The following is a 21,138-nucleotide window of genomic DNA, read 5'->3' on the forward strand; positions in this document are numbered from 1 at the left end:
TTAGATGGCAGAATGCTCAATGGGATGTCCCAGAATACCTGGAAACTGAGCCAGAAAGGCAACATATACTTCTCACAGGACTCAGATTTTGTCATGCTATGATCCCAAGCCCTTACCCACATGTCCCTTGGTCTGTTTCTGTGATACTTTCTGTGAGATACCCTCTCCTGGAGGTTGAGATTTTAGACAGCTTATAATTGGGTCTTGCTTTTTTATTCAGTCTGATTATCTATGTCTTTTAATTGGAGTATCTGTCTCTTTCCATTTCATAATTATTGATGTGGTTAAGTCCTGAATTCTGTTTTGAGACAGAAAATGTCAGAATGATCATCAGAAGTGGAAAGAGTCAGATGTGTGGTGGCAGGATAAAGTAATATGTTGCTAACTCCAGATAGACTTTAATGAGTTATGGGTGCATATTGTTGGCTAACTGCTTAGAAAATAATAATAGGAGGTAGAGCTACAAAGCTTAGATGAAGTGCAATTGGACATTTCAAAATATTGATCAGCCCAAAAGAAGGCAATAAAAACACAACAGAGTAAACAAAAAAACAAAACCTCCAAAATTCAGAAGGGACAAAAGTAAAACAAATATGAAATGGTAAAATTACACCCAACTATATCAATAATTATATTAAGTGCAAATGAGCCAAATACTCCAAGTAAAAGGCAGAGATTATCAGACTGAGTAAAAGAGCAAGACTCAACTATAAGCTTTCAACAAGAGATCCTTTAAATTTAAAGACACAGATAACGTGTAACACAAAGTGAAAAGATAATACCATGTAAACAACAAGCATAAGAAAAGTGGCTTTGCTATGTTAATATTAGAGTAGACTTCAAGTCAAAGAGTATTACTAGAGATAATGGGGAGCACACTTCATAATGTTTATAAAAGGAGCAGTTTATTTATAAGATAGCTAATCCTTAATGTGTTGGTACCTAATGCCAGGGATTTTAAAAACATGAAGCAGTGGTGCCTGGGTGGCTCAGTTGGTTGAGTGTATGACTCTTGATTTTGGCTCAGGTCATGATCTCACAGTTCGTGGGTCTGCACCCTGCATCAGGCTCCATGCTGACATGGAGAATCCCTGCCTGGGATTCTCCCTTTCTTTGTGCCCCCCTCCCCATCTCTCAAAATAAATAAATAAACTTTTAAAAATAAAATACATGAAGCAAAAACTGACAAACTGAAAGTAAAAATAGACAAACTCACAATCATAGTGGGAGATTTTAACACCCCTTGTTCATTAATGTTAAAACAACTATACAAAATATTAATAAAGACATAGAGATCTGAATACTGTCAAACAACTTAGCTTAATTGACATCTATAAAACACTGCAAGGAACAACTGCAAAGTACAGTTCTTTTCAAATGAACATGAAATATTCACCAAGATAGGATATAAATTGGGCCATAAATTAAATCTCAATAGGTTTCAAAAGATTGAAATTACAAAGTATATTCTCTGACTACCACTGAATTAAATTATGAATCCATAATGAAAATATACCTAGAAAATCCTTAAGTATGTGTAAATTAAGCAGCATGTTTCTAAATTTCCCATGAGCCAAAGAAGACAGTATTTCAAATTGAATGGTAGTGAAAACATATCAAAACTTGTGGGATACAGTTAAAGTACTTACAGGGAATTTTATAACTTTAAAGCCTAATTAGAAAGAAGGATTTAAAGTAAAAAATTAAAGTTTCTATCTGAAGAAGCTGAAAAAAAGAAGTATAAATTAAAACCAAAGTAAGTATAAACAAAGAAATAATAAAGGGAAGACATACCCACAATAAAATTCCAAAGCCAAATTCAGTATTAAACAACAAAATTTATAATTCCCCTAGTAAGACTAATCAAGGAAAAAAAATGAGAGAAAACACAAATTACTAATATCAGGAATGAAAGAAGGGGGATGAAGTTCTACAGACATTAAAAATGAGAATAGGAAATATTATGAACAACTTCAAGCTAATATATTTGATAATGTAGATTAAATGGAAAATTCCTTTAAAAATATAATTTACTCAAAATGACTCAAGAAGAAATAGAAACACTGAATAGCTCTATACTTTTTAGAAGACATTGGATTCATATCAAAAACCTTTCTACCAAGAAAACTTGAAGCCCTGATGGTTTCACTGGTGAAATCTACCGAACATGTAAGAAAAAAGTAATATCAATCTTACGTGGGTCTTTTAAAAGTTAGAGTATGTTAGACCTCTGAATATCTGAGGACTATGAGAGCTGTATAGCTACTTGTATCCTAATTTCCTTCCCAAACAAGAAAAAAACAAGAAGGGAAAATATATTTTGTACAAAACCATGCCCCTGCGTAACTCAAAGACAGAAAATATTAAAGCTACAGATAACAGTAACAAAAAGAAAAAATACCAATCTCAGTGCATAATCCCTTCTGCTACCACCTGCACCCTCACAGCTGGTAAGGCTTTGTGATGAACAAAAGCAAACGGAGAAAAACTATGGGGGAAACAGAAGACAGGCTGGTGAAGGGACCTAAGAGTGATTTGGAGCAATCCCCAGAAAGATGAAATTCACTGTAAGTCTGAAAAACCTGGAAAAGATCCAGACAGATCCCTGACCAGGGACAACAGAGAAGGGATTCGATGTGTAATTCAAGGAACAGGGGCCATTTAAAGGAACCAGCACAATTTAAAGGAGACACCACTTGAAACACAGAACTTCTGGGAGAGAAAAAGGCAAAAAGAAAAGGAGAAGTGCCCTTTGACGATTAGATGGTGAAGGGAAAACCAAAAAAAAGGAGATAAAATAAAGTCCTGAAAAACCAAAGAGAACCATTAAATCAGGGTGTGGGAAGGGAAGATCACCCTTCCCCACCCTCAAAACAAAAAGCTGCTAGAGTACCTGGACTTTGCCGTACTGACAAAAGAGGGCACTATTAAGTTGGGAATATTATAAAATACCCACAAACATGAACATGAGAAAAGTCAAGTCCATACAGAGCTACTGCAGAAAATCAGGAATAGAAACTCCCCACATATCAATGACCATGAAACCAACCATGACATAGAGGAAAATTGTAAGTCAACACTCCAGACAGAATTAAATATATCCAAAGAAGCCTCTGAGGATGTGAGAAAAACAAACAAAAACCTTGAACCTGGAATTTTAAAACTACCAGGTAGGAGAAGAGGGCACAGGAATGAATGAAGAGAAAGTTAATTGAACTCAGGGGGGAAGAAATGAGAAAAAAGATAAGGCCAAGTTATCTCAGAAATGAAGAATAAATTACAAATGTCCACTGGAGAATGGTCTCAATAAAGGGGCATTTTATTATTTTTTTATTAAAATTTTTAAAATGTTTATTTATTTTTGAGAGAGAGAGAGAGAGAGACAAAGTGTGAGCGGGCGACAGGCAGAGAGGGTGAGAGACACAGAATCCGAAGCAGGCTCCAGGCTCCAAGCCACCAGCACAGAACCTGACGCGGGGCTCGAACTCACAAACCGCGAGACCATGACCTGAGCTGAAGTCAGATGCTTAACCGACTGAGCCACTCAGGCAAATAAAGGGACATTTTAAAAAGGAAGGAAAACAACCAGATGAATGAAAATGACATAAAGAAGTAAAAACGATCCCACCAAAAACTAGAAATGGAAGACCAGCAGAGAAGAAGATACTCACATTATAGGGTCCCTGAAGAAGAAAAATAAAACAATGGAACAGCGGTAATATTTAAAACTATAATCCAAGAAGACTCTTCAGAAACAGAAAAAGAGCTCAATCTACACATTGAAAGGACTTCTCAGGTACTAATGAAAATTAACCCAGGTTGATCAACTCCAAGACATCCTGATAAAGATATTAGCTTTCAAAGATAAAGATAAAATCCTCAAAGCTTCCAGGCAAAAAAGATTAAATAACTTAAAAGGGCAAAAGACTTAGACTGGTATCATACTTTTCAAAACCAACATACAAAGAAAGGCAACTATGAAGCAGTATCTTTTTTTTTTTTTAATTTACAAAAAGAAGTGTGAATCAAGGCTATGGAAAATGTCGAGGTTATAGGAAAACCATATTAAGTAGAACTTTGAGACTTCTACACTCATAAGTCCTTTGGAGGAATCTACTATGGGGTGAGCTTCATCCAACCCAGGAATAACTAGGAAAACTTAGAAAAAAGACTGAAAAGTAAATCTCTAAATAAATAACATTCAAAAATATGTAAGTACACATCTAAGACCAAAACAAAGGTAGGGAAAAAGATAGACGAGTAATGTAGAAATATGCTGTGTACTGTTAACAGAGTTGAAATCATCAACCTAAAAGATGGAGAGAGAAGGCAAAAGGAAAACAGAAAAGCTCATTGTTGTGTAGACCATAAATGATGTCAAATGATACGGGGGGTGGGGTGGGGTGGGGTGGGGGCAGACCTGGAAAGCCAGACAGTAAAGGTTTAAATAAAATATAAGGGTCTAAGGGCATTTTTAAAAGATGTAATAAGTATAAAGATAACCACTAGGACAAAAACATAAACCTTCCTAAATACCAAAAAACATTTATAAATAAAAGAACAAATGGCTCCTAGAGAAACATAACAAATATTTAAAAATACACATAACCACCAAGTATTTTGTCAAAATTAAGACTGATCATATCAATAAATGTGAGTGGGCTTAATTCATCCATTAAAAGAAAAAGACTTTCGGTCACCTGGGTGGCTCAGTCAGTTAGGCGTCTGACTTTGGCTCCGGTCATGCTATCACAGCTTGTGGGTTCAAGCCCCATTTTGGGCTCTGTGCTGACAGCTTAGAGCCTGAAGCCTGCTTTGGATTCTGTGTCTCTCCCTCTTTTTCTGCCCCTCCCTTCTCTCTCTCTCTCTCTCTCTCTCTCTCTCTCTCTCAAAAAAAAATAAGGGGCGCCTGGGTGGCGCAGTCGGTTAAGCGTCCGACTTCAGCCAGGTCACGATCTCGCGGTCCGTGAGTTCGAGCCCCGCGTCAGGCTCTGCGCTGATGGCTCAGAGCCTGGAGCCTGTTTCTGATTCTGTGTCTCCCTCTCTCTCTGCCCCTCCCCCGTTCATGCTCTCTCTCTGTCCCAAAAAAAAAAAAAAAAAAAAAAAAAAAAAAAAAAGATTTTCAATTTGGCTCACAAAACATGACCTATATATATGCTGTATATAAGAGATACACCTAAAACAAAGTGATTCATAAAAGCTAAAAATAAGGGAATAGACAATGACAGCAATATCAGGGAAAGTAGAATTCAAGCGCCAAAGCACTAAGCATTACAAAGGACATTTTTTAAATGGTAAAAACTATAATTCATAATAAAGATACAGCACACATAAAAATATATGCACCAAATAATACAGCAATAACCTTTATGAAGCAAAACTGCAGGAGGTACAAGGAGACACAGATAGAAATAAACTGATAATAAGAGAAAACTATACTAAAAACACATCGATAAAAGTGAAAGAATGAAAATTAATTACATTAAGAAAAACAGCAAAGTGAACTAAAAGAAAGCACAGGAAAGGAAATAATAAAGATAAAATCAGGAAGGAGTGAAATAATTATGGATAGATAATTACAAACAGTAGATCTAATTAAAATTCTGGGTTTTAAAAATATACAAGTTACCAAACGGCCAAGAATAAAAGAACTTACCAAGAGCGAAATAAGAAATGATAAAGGGGAAATAACCATTGAAGTGGAAGACATTTATATGGTAAGCAAAATAAGTCAGAGAAAGATAAATATATGATTTCACTCATTGGTGGAATTTAAGAAGCAAAACAGATGAACATAGGGGAAAGGAAGGAAAAATAAGGTAAAAAGAGAGAGGGAGGTAAACCATAAGGGGACTCTTCAATACAGAGAACACATTTGAGTTGCTGGAGGAGAGGTGGGGGGGGGGGGTGGGCTAAATGGGTGATGGACATTAAGGAGGGCACTTGTTGGGATGAGCCCTATATGTAAGTGATGAATCACTAAATTCTCCTGAAATCATTATTACACTATATGTTAACTAACTTGGATTTAAATAAAATTTAAAAATTAAAAAAAAATCACAAGAGCCTGCTTTGTAGTCTTCTTAACACATAAATTTGAAAAATTAGAGAAAATGAATATTTTCCTGGGAAAAAACAGATTGCCACAATTGACCACATTTGATTTAGAAAACCTAAGCCAATTTCCATAGAAGGAAAAAAGTTATTACCTACCCTACCAACAAAACAAAACAAAACAAAACAAAAAGCAACACTAGGCCCAGATGGCTTCTCAGATAATGCTATCAAACCTTCAAGTATCCAGGGCACCTGGTTGGCTCAGTTGATTAAGTGTCCAACTGTTGATTTTGGTTCAGGTCATGATCTCACAGTTCATGAGATCAAGCCCCTTGTAAGGCTCTGTGCTGACAGTGCAGGGACTGCTTGGAGTTCTCTCTCTCTCCCTTCCTTTCTTCCCCTCCCCCACTCACACTCCCCCCTCCCTCTCTGTCTCTAAATAAATAAATAAACACAACAACAACAAAAACTTCAAGCACCAGATAATCCCAGTGCTCTATAAATTATTCCAGAGGGAAAGGAAAGGAACATTTATATGAAGCATGAATAACATTGATACCTACACCAAATAGACAATGCAAAGAAACAAAGTATCACTCATGCATAGTGATGTAAAAATAGTAAATACAATATTAGCAAATCCAAATCCAAACCATTAGAATCCAAAATCACATTAAAAAGGTAATATACCTAAACAATTAAAAAAAATGTAAAAAAAATAAATAAAGCGGGGGGCGCCTGGGTGGCTCAGTCGGTTGGGCAGCCGACTACAGCTCAGATCATGATCTCGCAGTTTGTGAGGTCGAGCCCTGCATCGGGCTCTGTCCTAGATGCTCAGAGCCTGGAGCCTGCTTCCGATTCTGTGGCTCCCTCTCTCTCTGCCCCTTCCCTGCTTGTTCACTCTCTGTCTTTCTTTCTCTCAAAAATAATAATTTAAAAAAATTTTAAAAAAGAAGGTAATCCAAGTAGGATTTACTCCAGGAATAATGCAAGGTTGGTGTAATGCTAGGAAATCCAGTAATATCATACATCCTATTAATAGCCCAAATAAAATAAATTATAAAATTATCTTCATATATACTAAAAAAGTCTTTGAAAAAATACAATAGTCATTCACAATATAAAAATAATCGAGTAAATGGAAATTTATGAGTATTTTTTAAAGGATAAATGTGTGTATGTAAGTTTAAAAAGCAAATATCTATAGTATCCTACCCATTGTAGAAGAAAGGAGGAGATGTAAGAAAGTATGTCTGCTCATTTGTGCAAAAGAAATATGGAAAGGATAAACTAAAAAATGAAGAGAATGGTTACCTGTAGGGCATGAGTGGACAAGGAATAGAAAGAAGGGTGGAATTAAGTAAAGATGGAAAGGAAAAAATACTTCTTAGTATGTTTCTATTAGTTCTGACTCTTAGAGAACCACGGTAACAGTAACATTTCACATAGCACCCAAAATAAACAGTTCCTTTTTTTGAGTGGAATTAAAATGGAATACAAACAGTAAAAAATGAGCCTAACTGCATTACAAATAAAAAAAATGTAACCATACTGAAGAGAATGGGAAAGAAAAGACCAAATCTAAGTAAATTTCTGGACACAGTATTTTGACTGGACACTATAAGGCTAAAAACAAAAATCACTGTACTGTTCTCTTGTTAGTACAGGAGTATGGGTTTGCAATTCTGTAACTATTGTATGTGTATGTGGGGACTGAACAAACAAGTCAATAGGGATCATTAGAGACAGAATTTTCACTGAGGAAGAAGTTACACATGAAGAAAATGGAGAAGCTACAGTGATCTGTATTAGAATTGGAGGTATCAGGATGGACTCGTGGGCTTAAAATATATGCAGTTAGATATAGAAACATATGTGTGTGTATATGTGTAGATAGACATACATATGTCTCCTAGCTTTGTGTGCTGAGAGGGCCTGCAAGAAATGATATTCCAGTAGCAACGAACATACCCAGAAGCCAGATCTTGATTTCTGAACACCATTTTTCAATTAAAGGAACTCAGGCTTTTTGGAGAAACAGTTGATTCTAGTGCTGGAGCAAGACATGATAAGCTGAAACATTTAGTAGTGCCAGAAAGTAAGGAAGTACTCAGAAAAAGGACGGAGGCATGTCATAAGGACACAGGAACCAAACTGAAGAAGCTAATAATGATAGTATTGGATTGTAATCTGTAGAATAAACTGAATACCCAGGAGTCCACATTGAAATAAATAAAAATTGAATAAATGAGTGTGAAGGAGCAGTCTTTCTTACAGAAGAATTCTAATTGATAAATGTAGAAGGAATGAAGAAAAGAAACCCACTAGGCAAACCTCAAAGGAGTTATTGTTGCAAGCAAGATCTACCAATGGATACTACAATCAGTGGGTAAAAGTTTTACTTGAAGCAGGATAGTTTCATAATCTCAAATTATCCTCACCAAGATACTTATCAGTTATAAAGGGAAACACAGTAACTTTACACTGGAGGAAACTGGCATTCACCAACCTAACCAAGTAATCAGGGTAAACATTACCAGTACTAAAGTTTACAGATATCATGTGCCCCTTTAACCTGATGCACTGAGAAGGACACAGCATCACTTCTGTAATGTTCTTGCCAAAAAAAAAAAAAATGCATAACCTTAAAAAAATTGTATAACCTCTGTTTAATAATGATAAAACATCAGACAAACCCATACAGAGGAACATTCCACAAAAGAATAACCAGTACTCGTTGAAATGTCAAGGTCATGAAAGTGAAGATTGGGAAACTATTGCAAATTTGGAGGAGAGTAAAGAAATACAATCGTGAAGTATGGTGTGGAATCCTGAATTGGATACTAGAATAGGAAAAAAGGACATAAGGAGAAAAACTGGTAGATAAAAAAAAAAAAAGGTCTGTGGTTATTGCACAAATGTTAATTTCCTAGCCATTAAATATTGAATGCTTGCCCCTAAAATCAGAAATAAAGCAAGGCTGTATGCTGTTTCTGCTTTTATGCCATATGGTACTAGAATTTCTAGACAGTGCAATAAAGCAAGAAAAATAAATAAAAATAATTAAGATTGGAAATGAAGGATCAAAATTGTATTTACTTATAAACAGCATGAGTGACCACATAGAAAATTGTAAGAAAGCCACACACAAAAATTAACAAGTGAACTTAGTATTGCCAAAAAGAACAATAAACAAAAACCTATTGTATTTTTAATATGCTAGCAACAAACAAGTGGAAAATTTTAAACTTCTGTTCTTCACAAGATACCATTAAGAAAATGACAAGGCAAGCCACAGAGTAGGAGGAAATATTAATCATCCTTCTCTGATAAAGGATTTATATCCCAAATATATCAGGAATTCTCACAACTCAAGAAAAGGGAGACAACCCAGTAAAAAAAATGGGCAAAATCAACAAGGACTTCACAAAAGAAGGCATTTGAGCAGACAACAAAGCTACGTGAAGATCCTCCACATCTGATAACATCAGGTGTTGCCAAGGTTGTGGAGCCACTGGAACCCTCCAACATTACTGGTAGAAATATAAAATGACAGCTACTTTGGAAATCTGTTTGGCATTTCTTAGAAAGTTAAAGCTATGTTACCATATGACCCAGCAATTCCACTCCTAAATAGGATGGGCAAAGCTAATATAAGGTGGAAAAAAAATCAGATCAATGGTTGCCTGGAGCTAAGACAGAGAATGGGGATAGAGAGACCACAGAGGGGCCCAATGGGGCAATAGAAATGTTCTCCATCTTGAATGCAGTTATCTGGGTATATACACTTCACAACTCACTGAAGTTGTACAATTAAAATGAATGCTTATTATAGGTAAATTAGACTTTAATAATGTTGCTTTTAAGAACAAATATAATAATCAGTTAATGTTTACTGAGTATTTTAAGTGCTTTCCATATTCTGCATCATCTTATTGGATTTTCAAAACCATTTCATTAGGTAGGACTTTATCATCCCCATTTTTCAGCTGAGGAGACAGATACAGATCACAATAAAGAATAAGCATTTGAACCCAGGCCATCTGCCTATAGAACCTGTGCCCTTGACCACTGTGCTTCAGGGCTAGAATATCAGGTATCTCTCCCTCAATATTAATAAAGTTCATCCTCAGGATGTGCTAACCAAGCTCTTTATTTGGAGCAGCCAAAATAAGTGAGTATAGACACAGGAAATGAAGGGAAGAAGCAAAGGAAGGGGCAGCCTGGGGTAGGCTATTCCTGCTACCCATTTGGAATCACCTGGTGCCTGGTCCTTGCCCCACCCTAGACTGACCCAATTAGAATCTGTGAGGTGGGCCTGAGAACCCGCATTTTAATAAGCCACCATCCCCACGTCTGCCCCAGTGAGAACAGTAGAGACAGGTCTATGCAGGGGAAAGTCTGTGTGTCAGACCAACCTGGGTTTGAATCCTGACCCCTGCTGACCCTTGCGTACCTTTCTATGCCTCAGCTTGCTCATCCCTGCAATGGGCATCAAAATAGTACCAACAGCTTAGGAGGGTGGCTGGGAAATTTACCTGACTTGAGGGAGAATGAGGCATAGTACCCAGCACAAAGGGGGCACTCAATATATGATGGATTCAAATAACAATTGAATGAGGGACCAAGCTCTACCCAGCACCTTTCTCTCTCTCCTTCCTCTCTAGGCCCCGGCCTGGCCTTTATTGCTTACCCCAAGGCTGTCACCATGATGCCTCTCTCCCCACTGTGGGCTGCCTTGTTCTTCATGATGCTGATCTTCTTGGGCCTGGACAGCCAGGTAAGGGGGAGAACCCAGGCTGGGAGGGCAGGGAGGCCAGACACTGCACCTGGGAGCAGCTCAGGGGCCTGATTGCCACCTCTAGGTGCTGCTTGTCAGGGCCCTGCTTGCTGTCCCCATGTGGTCTCCTCTCAGCACCCCCTTCCAGGCGGTCTCCTCTGTCACCCCCAGATGCACCTGTATGAGTCCCTCCATGTCTTCCCAAACATACTTTCCCTTACCCAGAATTCCCAACTCCCAATAAAAAAATTTTTTTAATTGTTAAATACTTCCATTTGGTGAAAATATTTCTGCCTAGTAGCACCACTTAGCAAGCAGGAAGAAATTCTCAGAGAGAGGCTTATAGTTAATGGCATATCTGAGGGCTCTGTCCCAGTCAAATCGTGGGGGACACAGGAACACAGAAAAGTACCTTCTTCCTTCTTCTCGGTGTTACGGCCCCCCAAGGCACTCCAGGATGCCACAAGGGTCCTCAGTACCACCACCAGCTCCCACTCACCCCACATCCCACCCATCTGCTCTCTTCTCATTGTTGCTAATAGGGCTCCCCTCACCCACCCTGCACTTGGCAGCCTGCCTTCCTCAGTGAAGGGTGTATAGTTAGAACTAGCAATTTATCTGTGCATGTTTTCCGTTTTCTCCTCACGAAGGCATGCATTTAATCTCACCCTGTAAAACTCACCCCAGCCTGCACTCCCAGCCCTCCCCCAGTCCTCTCCTCGGCTTTCCAGCCAGACCCCCATGGCCTCCAGTCACTCTCCACTCGACGAAGTCCACCCTTTTGCCTGCTGTTCCAGCACAGCGGGCTTTCCTGTGAGCCCCAGTGAACATCTTCTACCCAAGGCTGGAGGCTGTGCTGTCAGCCTCTGCGGCAAGGTGCTACGCCCCACCCATGACCTTGTGCAAGTCACTTAGCACCCAGACCTCATGGCCGGTGTGTCTGTCAACCCAGCCAAGTCCGATCTCCCCCCTGGATGATTTCTCAGAAACTGCAAAGCTGAGCTGCTGAAGCACCGGGTGTTCCTGCTGATAATCTTCCCTTCTATTGTTGAGGGCCGAGGCCTCGGGAGGGATTGGCAGCTTGTGCGTGACAGTGACTGTCCTGCAGTGGGAGGTGGGGGACAGGGGCCTCGGCTCTGTGAGTCCCTGGGGGTGTTGAGCGGAGCCAGCACTTGGGCTGAGACACTGTGCTAGCAAGGGAGACCCGGGGGCCCAGCGGGCAGGTGGTGATCTGCTCACCCCCGTGTGTGCTGTGCTATGCTGGAACCACATCCTCTGTTCTTTGTCACAATAACCACATGGACCGAGGGCCCTTGTGTCATCCCCATTTTGCAGATGAAGAAACTGAGGCCGTGTGACCAGCTGGGACATGCACCCAGGTTTTTGTGCCTCTTAGCTACCGCATGCTCTGATGTCTCTTCAGTTTGGGTCCTGGATAAACAGCCTTCCCTGAATTGCATCTCCTTCCTTCCCTGGGGACCCCGGAGAAAGGATGAGTGCAGCCAGCCTTACTGTAGAGACAGGGTAGCCTGGAGGCTAGGAGCCTGGGCTTTGGGGTCAAACAGGGCTGGGTGTGAGTCCCAGCTCCATGACTTTCACTAGCTGTGTTCCTCTGGGCTAGTCACTTCACCTCTCTGTGCTTCAGTCCCCTGCACAGTGAAGTTGGAAATACCTTTTCTGAGGGGGTAGAAATGAAAAGTAGAAAGGATATGGGTCCAACAAATGGCCCCAGGGAAGGGGGTGTCTCAACATGGTGACCAGTAAAAGAATTCTTTACTCTTTTTGCTGCCCTCCCTCTTGGCAGTCCAGCACAGTGGTTAAAGCCCAGTCTGTAGAACAAGATTCCCTGCTTCCTACCCAGGCTGTATCACTGAATACCTCTGTGACCTCAGGCAGGTGGCCTACCCCCTATACTTACACGTCCTCACTTATGAAACAGGGATAATAATAGTACCATAGAGATTAAATAAATTAGTATCTGTTAAATGCTTAGAATAGAGCCTGGCTCACCATAAGTACCATGCATTTGCCATTATTTATTATTATTATGAATTTATCAACCTTTTCTGAGGCCTTTCCTCTGTGCCACTGGAAAGAGATGAAAATCCAGGGTCCCACCTTGTAAGGGGACAGATATAAGCAAGCACGGGACCCATGAGGTGAAGCAGAGGTAGGGGGGCTGGGGTAGAGGAGAGGAAAGGTCTGTTCTGCCCAAGTTGGGGGCAAGAAGGAGCAGTCAGGAAAAGGCTTATGCAGGAGATCTGCCCATGGTCTGGAAGAACCCAGGGAGGAGGGTGACTGTGTGTTGGGATATTTGGGCTGGGTGTTGATGGTTGAGTAGGAATAGAAGTGACACCGTGCATCTGGCCCTGTCTCAGCATGGTGGGATACAGACAGGGGCTCCAGCTGTGTTGTCTTGAGCCTGCCCGGTCTGGCCGGGCCCAGAGTCTCCCACAGCACAAACACAAGAGCTGGGAGTTGGCTCGCCTCTGACTGCTCTCCATGCATCAGAGGGGTGCTTGCCCAGCAGAAGCAAAGGACAGGGGAAGTGTCACAGTCCTAGAGAATGAGGAAATCAAGCTCTGCCTGCAGACACTGACCAGAGCCTGCCACTACCAGAGCACTCACTCTCAGGATAGGTACAGAAACGCCTATCTTGCCTCCCAGACAGCGTCTCACTTAAGTAGTCGACCCCAGAACAGGGCCCAGCATGTAGGCTCCTGATAGAAAATATGGGGGAGAAGGAGTACTAGCTTTGGAGTCAGAGACCCCAGTTCAAGTCCTGACTCTGCCGCTTCCTTGCTGAGTGACCTTAGGCAGGTTACTTCCCCTCTCGGAGTTTCAGGGTCTCCATCTTTTCCATGCACTTGCTGAAGTTCTATTAAGTGCTGGGATTGTTGTTATTCTCGGGTCCTCTGTCAGTGTGAGTGTGGGAAGGAAGGTAAGGCCAGCGGGCGAGAAGCCCAGGGGTTAGACGTGTTGCACTTGTCCAGAGCCAGGGCCGCTGAGAACCAGCTTTCTCCTGGACTTGACACCATCCTCTCTGCCCCGTCCAGTTTGTGTGCGTGGAAAGCCTCGTGACCGCTGTGGTGGACATGTACCCCAAGGTCTTTCGGAGGGGCTACCGGCGGGAGCTGCTCATCCTGGCTCTATCAGTCGTCTCCTATTTCCTGGGCCTTGTGATGCTAACGGAGGTGAGCCATGTGGACGCAAGTAAGCAATGTGAACACGGTAACATGATGGTTAAGTGCCTGGGCTCTGGCTTAGGCAGGTCTGAGGTCAAAGCCCAGCTCTGGAATTGGCCCTATGACCCTGGGCAGGTCTAGTACAGGTCTAGGACTCAGTTTCTCCTCTTTGTAATGGGTTGTTGTGCAAATCATTCGAAGTTCTCCTTGAGCCCCTAGCATAATGTCTTATGCGTGTGAAGGCTCAGCTAAAGGTCACCGTGGTCGCTACCAGACAGGAGTGAAACTCGGAAAGGGAGATACTGGGTTTATCTGTAGTCATGAGCCTCTGGATGCCCGGACCACTCTCACTGTAACTTCTAGGTGAAAGGGACAGTATTAGCTATGCACCCTTCAACCAGGTACTGCTCTTGGACTAACGTTCAGAGCAGGCTTTTCTGGGACATCACTGAGAACGACACACATGAGGATGTATGGCACCTTCAGGCACTGTGTGTCTGATCCCCAGAACCCCTTATGTATCCCTCTTCTTGCCTCTGCTGGGCCTGTGGGTGAGGAGGGGTTCACCATTAACCCCTCAAATTAAGACTCTCTTGGGGCACCTGGGGGGGGCACCTCGGTTAAACGTTAGACTTCAGCTCAGGTCATGATCTCACGGTTTGTGGGTTTGAGCCCCATGTCAGGCTCTGTGCTGACAGCTCAGAGCCTGGAGCCTGCTTTGGATTCTTTGTCCTCCTCTTTCTCTGCCCCTCCCCAACTCTGTCTCTCTCTCTGTCTCAAAAATAAATAAACATTAAAAAAAAAAAAGACTCATAATACCATGTTTCTCCTGCAACCATCCTGTCCAATAAATACTTTCTCAAGTACCTTGAGGTGGTGACATTAGGTATCTTTACCCCCATACTCACAAAATTAGTTAGTTTAAAAAGAAAAAAACACAGAAAACTGTTGCTGGGAGACAAGAAGAGGTTTTGTAAGAAACGTGGAAAGAGAGGAGGGAATTCCAGATCCATCAAAGCGGCTGAGGTGATACTGAGGTCAGTCTGGGGAATCTTCAGCATCCTCTGCTTCTCAGCTCAGAGGCTGCCTCCCGGAAGCCTCCTCTGCTTTCCTTCCTCCAAGCACTTTGTTCCAGGCTCAGCCCAGCCTTTCTCCCACCTTAGAATGACCCCTCCAAGCACCTGTCTCTCCCCTACCAGGCTCTGAGGTCCTTGAAAACAGGAGCTGGCCTTGCGGGGGTGGGGAGGGGGGTGCCGGTGGGCTCTCTTCCCTTGGGGCCTCATAGGGGGCAGGCACTCAGGGCATGGTGGTTGGTGTTATTAGTGTTCCTAGTCATTGTCACATTAATGGAAGTGATAATCAGCTTTGTGCAAATGAATGGTGTGGCATTCTATCTCTCCTCTTCCCACTGGGGAAACCAGCCCTGCAGTGAGCAGGGCTTCATTAAGTGCTGATTCATTACACAAAGTAGAGTCTTTTGTCACCTACGTACAAATTGGGGGGTTAACGTGATGAGTTAAGGGGGGCTGGTGGGGACTGGGCTGCAAGAAGATAAGCCGGGCGGTGGGCGTGGATGTCACTGGCCTGGAGCAGGCGGGCAGAGGACCCTGCTGGACCTCCGGTGATGGGGGCCTTGGGCCTCCCAGAGCCTGCTTGCCCACCCTTCAACCTGAGGGCGTGGATCTGCCCAGGGGTGCCTCCTGGCCCCCAGGGAGGAGCTGACCATTCATCAGCAGACGCGTGGGCTTCACATGCCGACCTTCTGCCTCCCCGCAGGAAGATCCGTGAGTGAGTGCAGCAGGAAGTTCAGATGGCCAAATGGGCCATGTCCGCCCCAGCCTCCACAGTAATTGCCGGCGAGATCCTCTCCCTTAAGTATACACATTTAAACTTCGGCTCTGGGGAAGAAATAGGCCACAGATTTCTTGTCTTCCACGAAGGCAGTGTGGTGGAGGGTTAAGAGCACAGGCTGTGCGGCAGTCGGCCTAGGTTGAGTCCTCAGCCCAGTGACTGGCTAAAGCCGGATGACTCTGTGCCTTGGTTTCCCCCATGAACGCCGAGGACAGCAGTCGTGCCTGCCTCATAATTAATTACACACACTGCAAGGACCAACCAGACTGAGACCAGGCACGCAGTTCACTCAGAGCCTGGTGCTTGGAGAGCGCTGCATATGCATGTATGGTGTTCATGGAAGGAGACGCTCAGGAGAGCCCTTGGGAGTGTGGTCTCTGCTTTTAACTCAGAAAGCCACGCCCACTGCTGGTCGCAGAGGAGCCTCCGGTTGGCTCCTTACTCTCACAGACCTGAATATCCACCATGTCCGGCACCGATGGGAGGCCCCAGACCAGATACGGCCCAGAGATCCCCTTTGTTTCACCCCCAATGTGTTTTTAAGAACGTGAAGAGGTTGCCAACTATTCAGGAGAGAAAGATTTCTCAGGAAAGCCTGGATTTCTGGCATCTTCTAGAAAATCTGCATATCTGGCCAACTCAGACCTGCCTCCCCCAGCGACTCAACCAGACTTGTGTGTGGCCAAATAGCACTAGTCCCCACCACTTCCTGCCAACTGGGCCAATGTCTCTCCCTTGTGTTACCTGTCTGGCCCTGTAGGCACTGAGATGTTGCCCCTGATGCAGCTGAAGAGATGTGAGGAAATAGTCCCAGCCTGTGTGTGGAAATAGTCCCAGCCCAGTCCAGATGTGAGGAAATAGTCCCAGGAGGAGGCCCTGGGGGCTGTGGGAGCACAGACCAGAAGCTTAATTCCAATTACGTCCCTGTGGCAGACACACAGGAGGCTGTCCAGGCTTTGTCCTGGCCTCTTACCCTCCTGTCCTGGCATACACAGTGCCTCCCCCAACCAGACCCTCCTTCCCTTTTCGACTTTTATTTCTCCTGCTGTTGGTTGTGTTCCCCTAAGGGCAGTCACGTATTATAAAGATTTTCTGTAAGGATCCCAACCCTTCCCACACCTGTAGCTGGCCTCCCCGCCTCCCCCAGCCCAGATGCTATCCCTCCTTTTTAGGAACCTTCCCGGACCACCTTGGCCACCTGAGCTTATACCTCCCAGGCCTTTCCCTGAAGTCCATCATCACAGATGTATATACCACAGAGCTGGCCCACACCAATCCTGCATTCCACAAAGATTGCACACCTAGTCTGTGCCAAGGCCTTGACCAGAAATGGACACAGCTGTGAACAAGCCATTCAGAGTCCCTCCCCCACGGGGCTCTCAGTCCACACAATTCAACTTGCAACTATCGGGGACCTACTTCGAGCCAGGCCCTGCACTGGCAGGAGACAAAACTGGTGTGGGGGCCTCCCCAGCAGAAGCCCAGAGCTAATAGAGCAGCTGATGGGAAAACTTGTTTTAAAAACTGTGAATCCAGAAAATGTGCTACAGAGGCTTTCAGGGAGGGCTTCCTAGATGAGGTAACATTTGAGCTGAGCTTTGAAAGAACTTACCAAGCAAAAGGGAACAGCACAGAGGCAGGACGATCCCTTGGTCTGTCGGGGGGAAGCGTGTTGAAGTCAGCTGGTAGGAAGGCAGACAAGGCCGAGTGAGAGGGCAGCTGTGACTGCCAGGCTGCCTGAAGCCAAGGGGTAACGTTAAGCTGTGGAGGCACATGGTTGGATTTGCGTGTTATAGAGGTCCTGGTGAAAGCTGATGCGCCCAACATCTAGAGAGAGGGAGACCTGTGGGGAGGCTGTTAGAGCCATCAGGGAGAGGGGCTGAGGCCACCTCTGGTTTTCCATGTTGTCTTTGGCATGTGGGGAACAGAGACAAGACAAATGATTGCAATCTGAGCAGCCCCAGAGGGTGGAATCTTATGGGGTGCCCAGGTGCAGAAGGGATATCATTTGGGGAGGATAGGGAGATGCAGTCTGCCCTGGTGGAAGTGACTCCTGGCCGATGGTAGCCCCAGGGCAGAGCAGAGGCCTTTCCAAGGCCAGCTGGCCAACCCTGCTCTCCCATATGTGTTTGCGTCCCTCTGTCCATGTATCTGTCCTCCTGCTCTGCAGGGTGGCATGTACATCTTCCAGCTCTTCGACTCCTATGCTGCCAGCGGGATGTGCCTTCTCTTTGTAGCCATCTTTGAGTGTATCTGCATCGGCTGGGTGTATGGTGAGTAGAGGCCGGGCCCACCCACACCCCAGCAGCCTGCCGTGGTGCCCAGCATATGGACGCCTGGGGCCTGGGTGGGCTCAGGTTCTCCATGGCTTGTCTCCATCTGTGTCCACCTCTTCTTCCTTTCCTCAGGGGCTCGGCCTTTCATACTTGTCAAGAGAGTTTCTTACTCATACACCCCTGCAGCACAGGGAGGGGTTCCAGACTCAGGCACTGTGACCTTGGGCCTGTGCTTCTCTGCCCCTGAGCCTCAATTTTCCCATCTGTAAAATGGAGTAGCCCTCACCATGTCTACAAGTAGGAGATAGTGTGGGCAAAACAACAAGCACAGTGCCTGGCCCTCAGTCAGCAGCTGCCTTGTGGTCCTCCTGTTTCCTCCTATATCCTATGAGTGGATGAGGATCTGGACTCATTGGTGATGGACACCCCCACTGGGAGCATAGCTTGGGAACAGGGCCCCCTGTGGGCTGCCCTACTCATTAACAGTCCAGCCAAGCAGTCGCCTTCAGAGACCTGCCCCTGCCCCCACGCATGTCAGCCAGGCCCAGGGTCTGCCTCTCAAAGGGACCACCTTCTACTTTGCTCCCAGAAATGTTTCCTCTTTACTGTTTCCTGGGCCTCACTGCCCAAGGTCAGTGGTGTTCCCAATATCAGACCAGAATTCCTCCTACTGCAGTATATTCTGAAACCTCACATACATAACATCTTGGTAGCTGTTCAGTGGTAAATAAGGTCCCTGCCATCATTTGTCTGTCTTGGGCTGGGAAAAGCAAACACTTCTAGCCTTCTGTCTGAGTCTTGTACAAAAATTCTCTGGGATGTGTGTGTGGCTGTCTGTTTTATCCTGGACAGGAAGCAATCGCTTCTACGATAACATCGAAGACATGATTGGCTACCGGCCACTGTCGCTCATTAAATGGTGCTGGAAGGTTGTGACCCCCGGGATCTGTGCGGTAAGGGCCCTGCCAGAAGCTGCCTCCAGCCCACCCACCCGCTTTTCCACTCTAGCGCCACAAGCCTGGCCGAGGCTGAAACTGAGGAGGTGATGGCCCCCTGGGTGACCCTCTGTGAATTCAGAGTCCACGGCACCCGACAGCTTTCTAAGTTGGAGTCATGGGGTCAGTTTCTGGGCTCGGCCAGGGAGGGGCCTCCCTGGGATCCCAGCTCTGCCACCAGCTTGCTGGGTGACCACAAGCAAGTCTTCTCCCTTCTCGAAGCCTTGGATTCTATACCCACAAGCTAAGTGTCCGGGGCCTGTCTCCATGGCGCCCAAGGATTGTACCACGGACAATGTTTAGCTTTGCAGTTAACTGAGAAAGCCACAGAATTGAGGGTAAAGTTGGAACTCATGCTCTGCCCCTCAGGCCAGACCCTGGAGGGGACTTTGTGAATGGACGTTTGATAAAAACTGCAGCCCCGCTGCTCTTTACCAGGTTCTTGGCATGTGAAGCATCTCAGAGCATCTTCACAAACCATCATGGTTTTGAAAGGCAACTTTGAAAGCAACGCCAAGAAGTAGCTAGGGAAAAATGAAAATCCTTGATTGGGCAGAGGCAGCAGATGGGTCTCCTGGGGGGGGAAGGAGCTCCGAGCCCCGAGCTGGCGCTGGGCCCTGTGGGCGTCCCTTCCCTGTGCCCGCGGTGCTGGCGATCCCGTGCAGCGCCTCCCCTGTCCAAGGCCGTCACACGGGCCTGCAGCCGAGCCCCCAGGGACCTCTCCTGTCTCTCCACAGGGCATCTTCATCTTCTTCCTGGTCAAGTACAAGCCTCTCAAGTACAACAACATGTATACCTACCCCACCTGGGGCTATGGAATTGGCTGGCTCATGGCACTCTCGTCCATGCTGTGCATCCCACTCTGGGTCTTCATCAAGGTGTGGAAGACAGAGGGGACGCTGCCTGAGGTGAGACAGCCCCGGGCAGGAGGCCGGCTGGCAAGGGCAGCTCTGAGGGGGGCTGAGGCACATGCGGGGACTGGCTCTGCCTCGGGTGGGCCAAAGAGCAGGAGCAAGTCCATGGGTCTTACCTGAGCAGGGAGTGTATTAAGAATGAGCCCTCGTGTGTCTCTCAGGGAAGCCACTGCCAGCCCCTCCCTGGCAGGTGTTCATTGTTTCCGTTATATGAGGTCATCTGTATGAGGCCTTGAGGTTGGGCCAGGTTCTCTGAGTTTCCTCATCTGTAAAATGGGGACAAGAGCAGTTCCTGACTTATAGAGGATTTTGTAAGGACTTGGTGAGTTCATACAGGGAAAAGCACTCAGACCAGGACCTGGAACAGAGACTGACCAAGTGGTAGCTTTTACTGTCCTGTTAATTCATGAAGGACCCCATACCTGGGGCGAAGGGAGGGGGAACACCTATCCCGTGTCATCACCGTGCCAGACTCTGTACATGCTGTATCTCCTTTAGTCCTCAGAGCAAAGCAGGTGCTGGCCTCATTTTCTGCATTCAATAGGTAGAGAAACTGAAGCTCGGAGAAGTTAAATCATTCAACCCAAAGTGAGCATCACACAGCCAAAGCTTAGCAAACCAATTTCTTTTAATTGAGATATGATTGACATATAGCATTAGTTTTAGGTAACAACATAATGATCTAACATTTGTATGTTTTGTGAAGTGATCACCACAGTTAAGTCTAGTTAACATCTATCACCCCGCAGTTCCAAATGTTTTTCTTGTGATGAGAACTTTTAAGATCTATTATCTTAGCAACTTTCAAATATATAGTACTGTATTATCAACCATAGTCACCATGTTGTGCATTATGTCTCTGACTTCTTTATTATGTCTCCATGAAGTTTGTACATGTGGACCCCCTTCACCCATTTCCCCACCCACCCCCACCTCTGGCAACCACCAGTCTGTTCTCTGTATCTTTGAGCTCTGTTAGGTGTTGTTTGTTTGTGTGTTAGGTTTTTGTTTGTTTTTCAGTTTTTGGGTTTTTTTAGGTTCCACATATAAGTGATGCCATACGGTATTTGTCCTTCTCTG

General features: G+C 44.7%; 1 protein-coding gene across 1 annotated transcript in view; it reads left to right on the forward strand.

The window, feature by feature from the left end:
* Positions 1-21,138, forward strand: part of SLC6A11 (solute carrier family 6 member 11) — a 134,672-nt gene that overhangs the window by 108,401 nt on the left and 5,133 nt on the right. The window contains exons 9-13 of the mRNA XM_047850768.1: positions 10,725-10,837; positions 13,894-14,031; positions 18,044-18,146; positions 19,002-19,102; positions 19,882-20,052. Coding sequence (XP_047706724.1) covers positions 10,725-10,837; positions 13,894-14,031; positions 18,044-18,146; positions 19,002-19,102; positions 19,882-20,052 — 626 coding nt within the window. The remainder of the gene's footprint in view (positions 1-10,724; positions 10,838-13,893; positions 14,032-18,043; positions 18,147-19,001; positions 19,103-19,881; positions 20,053-21,138) is intronic.

The sequence above is a fragment of the Prionailurus viverrinus genome, chromosome A2 (assembly GCF_022837055.1).
Source record: "Prionailurus viverrinus isolate Anna chromosome A2, UM_Priviv_1.0, whole genome shotgun sequence".
NCBI lineage: Eukaryota > Metazoa > Chordata > Mammalia > Carnivora > Felidae > Prionailurus > Prionailurus viverrinus.